The sequence below is a fragment of the Pseudoliparis swirei genome, chromosome 12 (genome assembly GCF_029220125.1).
Source record: "Pseudoliparis swirei isolate HS2019 ecotype Mariana Trench chromosome 12, NWPU_hadal_v1, whole genome shotgun sequence".
Classification (NCBI taxonomy): Eukaryota; Metazoa; Chordata; class Actinopteri; order Perciformes; family Liparidae; genus Pseudoliparis; species Pseudoliparis swirei.
The window spans coordinates 25,416-33,790 of record NC_079399.1 but is presented as its reverse complement, the minus strand read 5'-3'; the positions used below and the strand labels follow the sequence as shown (position 1 = coordinate 33,790).

At 42.2% G+C, this 8,375-nt stretch overlaps 2 protein-coding genes across 2 annotated transcripts; one reads left to right on the top strand and one right to left on the bottom strand.

The window, feature by feature from the left end:
- Positions 1 to 344: 344 nt before the first annotated feature.
- LOC130202961 (uncharacterized) lies at positions 345 to 3,224 on the top strand. The gene is made up of 7 exons (XM_056428856.1): positions 345 to 440; positions 563 to 601; positions 698 to 1,106; positions 1,700 to 1,890; positions 2,089 to 2,212; positions 2,306 to 2,387; positions 3,135 to 3,224. Exons 1-7 carry the CDS (start codon positions 425 to 427, stop codon positions 3,222 to 3,224), a joined length of 951 nt encoding a protein of 316 aa, XP_056284831.1. The 5' UTR covers positions 345 to 424.
- Positions 3,225 to 3,227: 3 nt separating this feature from the next.
- LOC130202960 (uncharacterized) lies at positions 3,228 to 5,509 on the bottom strand. The gene is made up of 6 exons (XM_056428855.1): positions 5,439 to 5,509; positions 5,194 to 5,290; positions 4,917 to 5,021; positions 4,177 to 4,352; positions 3,977 to 4,078; positions 3,228 to 3,846 (listed from the first exon to the last, which is right to left on the bottom strand). Exons 1-6 carry the CDS (start codon positions 5,480 to 5,482, stop codon positions 3,228 to 3,230), a joined length of 1,143 nt encoding a protein of 380 aa, XP_056284830.1. The 5' UTR covers positions 5,483 to 5,509.
- Positions 5,510 to 8,375: the final 2,866 nt, after the last annotated feature.

Sequence of the window (8,375 nt, the reverse complement as noted above, 5' to 3'; positions counted from 1 at the left end):
GTTTTTGGATAACTCTGAGGCATCATATGTAGTGTTGACTGCCAGGCTGCCTAGTCGTTGGTATACAGGTTAACTCACAGGCATCCAGTTGGTTTTAGATACCTGTAAGGCATCTAGACGGACATTAAGAGGGGCTGACTCCCAGGCTGCTTACTAACACTGGTTAGCTCTCAGGCAGCCAATTGGCTTTGGATGCCTGTGAGGCACTTGATGTTGAGACTGGTTGACTGTAGACTGATATCCCTTAGTTAAATTGTCCTCATGCCTCCTCATACAGATAGGCCTATTGAATAAATCTGCCAGATTATTTTTAACATTGCATATGCCTAACATTATGTGATTATTTTTAACATTGCATATGCCTAACATTATGTGATAATACTAATCACACTCATATTGCCTTTCTCTTTCAGTTTATGAAGAAATGGCGCCCAGGAAGGGTAAGGTTCAACCTAGACCTACTTTAATGACTAAAAAAAGTCTCTTTCACACTGACATTTAACAATGACTTCAATAATTCCCCCAAAAATACTTATTAGTTCCTTGCAATGTCTTTATACAGTAGGACGGAAGCGGAAGGCCCTGCAGGTGTCAAAAGGTGGTAAGTTATTCTTTATCTTGCCATCTGGACTTGAGTACTACAACACTAGTTCATCTCCTCATATAGCAAATTTGGTTACCTCTTGTTACTTTATAGGACCATCTGCAAAGATCCCAATTTTCCACCAGTCACCACTGGTTGGTGGAGCCTCCGCCCCAGCCCCAACCCCATCTAGCCCTGCTGCTCCATCCACCCCTCCTGCCCCATCCGGCCCTGCTGCTCCATCCACCCCTCCTGCCCCATCCGGCCCTGCTGCTCCATCCACCCCTCCTGCCCCATCCGGCCCTGCTGCTCCATCCACCCCTCCTGCCCCATCCGGCCCTGCTGCTCCATCCACCCCTCCTGCCCCATCCGGCCCTGCTGCTCCATCCACCCCTCCTGCCCCATCCGGCCCTGCTGCTCCATCCACCCCTCCTGCTCCACCAAGCCCTACTGCCCCATCCCAGCCGGCATTTCAGAATGTCCACAGCCTGTTGAGGACATGCTCGGGGCATCGGAGCAAAAGGTGAAGTGCACAGCTAGGCATAGGTTTCTTCAAGACAGGTTTATATTTTTAGTGGTAGTGTGGTAGTAACAGTGCTGAGACCATGTTTCAAATATATTTTCCTTATTTGTCTGTTTCAAATGTTATGATTGCCCAAAGTCAGCTGATCAGTTAGATTTCATGGAATAGAATTTTGACAAAAACAACTTTAAAGAGAGGGGTTCTAAATAGACTGGCTGGTTGAATAAAGCACATTTTAACACATTCAATTAATGAAAAACAAGTAGATATGTTTAGGGATGATAGACAACATGTTATAGAATAATAATTGAATCAAAACCCAATTTCACCAAAATACTGAGTTTCGATTTCACTCTAATCTCAAAAATGTCCCTTTTCACCATGTGACTGGTTTCCCCAGAGCCCATCACAGTTTTGGGTTATAGGAACATCTGTTGGGATGGCAGTAAAGACAGAAGGGCTATGTACAGACATTACATGTGTACTGTACTGTACTGTATGTAAAGAAGATGAAATCCTAATATTGTTACGAATAATATTGTTGAAACATTGAAACCTTCTTTGAGTGTGACTCAGAAATTATTTTTACAAAGATACCAGATAACGGTGGAGGAGATCAGGAGGAGGACTGCTCCACCTGAGAGCATGTCCATAAACACCCTCACTGCGCTCCTGAGAACCGACAAAAATTTGAAGAGGGACCTCAGGGAGCAGCTGCAGGAGGTCGGGGTGACTCCGGGCACAGTGACCAAAGTCACCTCACTGTGCTCAAAGCTGTCAGAGGGTACAGTTCAATTCTACTCACTATTCTTGTAACGGCACTTTTTACATACATTTATATCAAGAAAGAACTTCAGAAAGCCAGCTCCAAACTATTACACCCCAGTGTCAATAAGTGTTTCATTGTCACATTGGTATGTGCATCAAATCTGAATTTAATACTGTGTTCGTGTCATGATATGTCTTTCCCATTTTTGTTAAGGCGAAGCCAAGGACCTGTGCTCCTCCGTCGGTGCTCTGGCTGCCAGGAGCATCGAGTTTAAAGAAGTGGCCATGCTGCCGGCATCAGACCCCACTGTGGCCACAGGGAGAGCCACGGAGTTCAAGTAATTTGCAATATTCCACATCCTATATCTGGGCTCTGACAGGTTTAATAGACATTATTTATCCTGAATTTATGTTTTTATCTTTTCCTCCAGACAACAGCTCCAGCACCTCGCCAACCAGGTGAGGTCAAATGAGCAATTTGACCTCCTCACGCACACCTTGGGGCCAGGAATGGTAGAGTTGGTAGTGGATGTTTTTAAAAAGTGTGTTGATACATACATTGACAATATTAACAATTAACAATTTGTTGTGTTCATTAATTAAATATCTTCATGTTCTACATCACTGTGTATGTGTCGTGAATTGGAAGTGTATTGAACTTGGCATCTTGATTTAACTAGTCTGATAATTTAGCTAGCTGGGCCTGAAATCGCATGGTGTAAATTACAGATCCGACATGTTAGGCATATGGATTAAGGCAAATAGTCATGGTAACACAATATGTCAACACTAATTTCTACAGCTTCACATAAGGGTTTATTCCAGTAGAGTGTTACAAGTTACCCCAACTTACATTAATTATTTTTAAAAAATGTATCGTCAGAGGACACACACATGATGGAGGAGAGACATGACTGATGGGGTGTGACATATTCTTTATTGAAAATAAAGGCCAAGTACAACCCTCATACACACAGTAAAATGGTAAAAACAAAATTTCACACGCAAACAGCTTAGTTTACCAAGCACTAAGGATGGCAGAATTTAATACACGATAAATATTATCTAAATATTTTATTGGGGCAGTGTGGGACAGGTCGGGAAACTGGGGAAAGACTATTTACGGGTTCGCTGTCTTCGCCTGCGCTTAAATGCCCCGTCGTGATGGACAGTTTGTATCTGCCGCTTGTTGTGGTCTGTCTTTGAATAGTTTGCAATTCGTCTTTTGCTAAGTTCAATGTGTTTCCTGTATTTGTGCAGTCGCTCAGTCTTTCTTTTGTTAAAGACCGTTTTGAAGCGGCCAAAGGCGAGCTGGTGTGTATGTTTCACTGCTGTATAAAGGTCAAGTGATGGCTAATACTCCTCTGACTCACACCAATTCCTCAAATCATAAATCATGTCCTTTATGCAGTATTTTGCCTGGTGAACTGGTGGCTCACTCTCTGTTTCTATATTTTCCTGATCCACAGTTGTGGTTGGCTGTGAGGCAGTGGTTGACAGTGTTGATTCACTAATTTTGTTGGCCACCAACAGACACACACATACTTCCCCATAACTGCTTGCCAAGCAAGAACACTGCTGTTTTGCAAGATTCACAATACCCACATTTTCTCCATTTTGCACCATCACTGTTGTCTCATCACTCACAAAACTGTTGGTTGCACATAGCATATTTGCTGTGTCTTCTCTGAGTGCAGCTGTGTCAATCAGACCATCAGACACCATCTGAGCTAACACTATGTGTTTACATTTCTGACCTTGTCCATTGACTGGACACTGGCAAACACTGTACAGTAAGTCAACTTCATAAAACACATCAGGCTTGCTTTCTGAGGGTACACTGAAGCGGGCCTCAGACAAATACTGGATGTTTTGGTCGAGCCCATGAGACCGCATCCTTTCAGCTGATATGACACTTTCTTGGGATCCTTTTGTGGGGGCTCGACCAGCATTAACGAGCTCATCAAGTTGGCTGAACAAAACACAAGGGCAAGGGTAATCATTGTCAGCATAATTTAAATTAAATTTAAAGATTAACACTTAGGATTAACCATGAATCATATTGCGTTTAACTTCCTAAATATGAAAATACACAGACTTACCTGTAGTACTTCACCACATGGTTATGGAGGATTAGTAGTAGGTCATCCAATCTTTTGTTGCAATATCCTCCAAGGAAATTGTATTTCAATCCGTTGAAAAACCTTTGAATTATGCAATTAAATGTCAGAAAAAAACATATATCCATAAGTAATAATTTCACTCATGAATCTATAACTATTCAAAAGTGAAGTTTCCTCACCTCTCCACAACATTGTTGGTCTCACTTTGGTGGTGGAAAAACATTCGGCCAAAGTTGGCCCACATAGCCCCACACTGCAGCCAGGTCTCTCTGAGGTATTTTGACACTCTGGTCGCCCCTGTTGCTGTCTTGATTTGTTCAAGGACTCTCTTAGCAGTTTCATGGAATACTCTCTCCTACAAAAAAGTGAAATTAAGTAAAAAGTCAAGTGAAATGCAATTGCAATTATGCAATTGGAAAGAATATAGTTGAGAGCTCCTCATTAATCTGACATTCCATTAGTCCAACCATACACTAGACCTGTGATTAGAGTGGCTAGGGTCTGGAAATGGTGTAGTGTAGTTACTAGTCTTGTGTATGGTCGGACTAATGGCATGTCGGACCAATGGGATTTCAGACTAATGACACAGCCCAGTAACATCCCAATTTTTTTAACAACCCTTTTTCATCAAATCATGGATATTTTCACATTTACTCTATATGTTGTTTGCCTCTTTGACCCACGCCTGTAAATAGCAAAGGGCATTTTATATGCATAATGAGTTGTTGTGGATTGAAGAATTATACAGACAGACTTTGAACATTCATATATAACTGTATGTTGAAAATATCTTTGGGTTGTGAATAGAAGCTTTCCATTTGTTCAAGATAGTAATCCAAATGGAATTTGGAAATTTGCAATGACAGCTGTGTCAAACGTTTTTCGAAAAGGTGTGAAAAGACAGAAAAGAGCACTCAACTGTGCGACATTGCTTGAGAGAAAATATTCCTTGAACGATGATGTTTCTCACAGCTGGATCTTGGACATGGCCTCCATCTTGTTTAACAACCCAACGGTGGATTGCCTACATGACAACAACATTAACATTTAAAGAAGTACTGATGAATGGTCAGATCTTTTTAAAAGTCCTATCAGCCTTTTATGAAGTGCATTTAAACCCTGTGTAAAAGAATATTCTTTTTCATGGTTTGATAACAGTATTGGCCCTGTGAACTTATTTGGTTTATTAGACATACCTGAAGTACATGAAACCAGCAAAGCAACACAGATGCATGTGGAAAGACAGTCTTGATTGCCTTGATTTCTTTCTGATCCCGGTCAACCATAACACACCTGGGAATGGAAACAGGACAGTAAGCTCAATGAAATCATAATAAAATGTAAGACGATAGTGATGTGGCTTTGCAGAGTGTAAATAACAATTGAAGTATGTTTTCAACAAGAAAGGAAGTCTTTTACAGGACTTTTTTTAATTGCTTACCTTGGTGTGAGATCTGCTGCCTCTTTAAGCTTTGTAAGACACATCTCTAAGATTGAGGATGTCTCTTGACTCAAAATGAAAAATGACACAGGTATTCCTTTGCCCTCATCATTTTTTACCATGACAGCATAAAAGCAAAGCCATACTGGGTGACACTTTTATAGGTTGCATCCAAAAAAATCATCTTCCCTCCAAATTTTTCAGCTGCTCAAGCTGCCATGCTGAACTGTAGACAATGATGAGGGGTTGTTCTTCACTATGTGACAGTGGTTGATACAGTAAAACACTGTCTTTCAGGTCAGCCTTCATGAGTTTTTCCACTGATATGCAGTCATTGCCATCCAACTGTATGTATTTGTTGAAGCTTCTTCTGATTCCGACAATGTCCTCTGGAGTGACAAAGTATGTTCTGTCCACAAGGTTGGTCTTTCCAAGCCTCTGTGACCAGTCTGTGGCTTTCAATAGAATGGCACTATTAGAGACCCCTTTGGAAATACAGTCGTGAATGAATTCAACCAAATCCTCATTGATGCGATTGGTTGCATTTTCTTCCATATTAGTGATGTCATGGCCACTGTGTTCGCACATTTCTCTGACAATACAACCTCGAAAACTGACTGAGCTTACGAACTGAAAGGACACATACGCTGGACAAGAATTTGCCCTTGTCTTCATTGGATCTCCTGTTGACGATCCGGTTGCATGGTGGGATCGCTCACACCTCCACTGAATGACATTTGGTCTTTTTTTTAATAAAGGAATCTTCCTTTTTCCATTTCATTTATCCTATCAAGGCGATTCCTCATGAAAACTTCCTCAGGAATATTCTCTTCAAGATTTTCAAAGGATTGCTTGATTCTTCGGTCCCTTTCCTTCTTTAAGCCATCTTCAATTGACTTCAGCCAATGCTTCTCCATTGCCTGAACGGGGAAAAAGTATGAAAACATAAGCCTATGACTCCCTGAGACACACATACTAAACTATTTTATCTTGTGATGACCTGAACTATAGGCTACATGGTCAGTGTTAAGCAGTCTGGAGCACAACGTTAATCCACCATGCCTAGATTCCTCTCCACTGGCTGTCACAAAGTCACCTGTAGTCTATTATAAAGCCTATTAGCCTGTAAGAAATCAAGTTATTTTCAACAAAAGTCCTTATAATCACCATCTGCCCTTGAGTAAACTATTAGTAATCCCTCTTAATGTCCGTCTAGATGCCTTACAGGTATCTAAAACCAACTGGATGCCTGTGAGTTAACCTGTATACCAACGACTAGGCAGCCTGGCAGTCAACACTACCTATGATGCCTCAGAGTTATCCAAAAACTGGTGGCTGCCTCAGAGGTATCCTTATTCCAAAGCAGCCTGGAAGTCAACCAGTCTCAACGTCAAGTGCCTCACAGGCATCATTTACCTATGATGCCTCAGAGTTATCCAAAAACTGGTGGCTGCCTCAGAGGTATCCTTATTCCAAAGCAGCCTGGAAGTCAACCAGTCTCAACGTCAAGTGCCTCACAGGCATCCAAAGCCAATTGGCTGCCTGAGAGCTAACCAGTGTTAGTAAGCAGCCTGGGAGTCAGCCCCTCTTAATGTCCGTCTAGATGCCTTACAGGTATCTAAAACCAACTGGATGCCTGTGAGTTAACCTGTATACCAACGACTAGGCAGCCTGGCAGTCAACACTACATATGATGCCTCAGAGTTATCCAAAAACTGGTGGCTGCCTCAGAGGTATCCTTATTCCAAAGCAGCCTGGAAGTCAACCAGTCTCAACGTCAAGTGCCTCACAGGCATCATTTGAAAGATAACCACTAACCATTAACAATCACTCAAATACAGTGATTAATCTGCAGTAATTAATCTTACTTTGTTACCTAATGTTTTAACCAGATTTAGCTCGCTAGCAGGTAGAAATTACATTACCACAGCTAAGATTAGCACAATCTATCTGCTAGCTAGCAGGTTGAAATAACATTACCACAACATTAGCCGGCCCAAAAATAGCTACGTACCTTTGAAATTGTTGAACCAAGTGGGTTAAATGCGCTCCAAATGCGCTCCAAGTGGGTTTGGCTCCAAATGCGCGGGTTTGAATATGCAATGCGCTCCAAAAAGTGGATTTGAATATGCGCTCCGCTCCAAGTGGGGGTAGCGCATTGATTGGATCAGAGTTTTGGGGGGCGGGACCACCTTCCGGCGCCTTCCAGGCAGCCGCAGCCTTTTTTCCCCGTGAAAGGGTTTTTTCTATTTCTTGGGAGTTTTTCCTGATCCGATGTGAGGACTCCCCGGAGTCCTCGTGACTTCACGTCTCATCGGGTTCATTGGACCTGGCTGGGTCTGATGCCATGGCCCTGATGATGCTCCGCCCACTCCTCTTCTGCCTCCATCTGCCTGATGGATTGTGGAGGTCTGGATCGTGGTCCATGCCTACTACCAACTATTCATACACTGTCATTCATTGAATGTGTTTTAACTCTCTAATGTTTCCTTCTGTACACATGACATCTATTGCGTCTGTCCATCCTGGAGAGGGATCCTCCTCTGTTGCTCTCCTGAAGGTTTTTTTCCCTTTTTCCTATGTGAAAGGTTTTTTTCTATTTCTTGGGAGTTTTTCCTGATCCGATGTGAGGTCCTGGGACAGGGATGTCGTATGTGTAGAGATTGTAAAGCCCTTTGAGGCAAATTTATAATTTGTGATATTGGGCTATACAAAATAGATTCAATAGAATTGAATTGAAAAAAGTCCGGGAATTGGAACCATGTCAAGAGAGGACAGTGTATGAGAGTAATGAGTCTAAAAAAGTCTGCCTTGAAGTCTTTCGCATGGAGAGTGAACTTTGCGATCAAGCCACTAAATGTAATCCAAGCAGTCAATACCAGTGATGTTTCTGTGGATGCCGTCGCTCGACTAATCTGCCTCCATTAGCAGAATAGG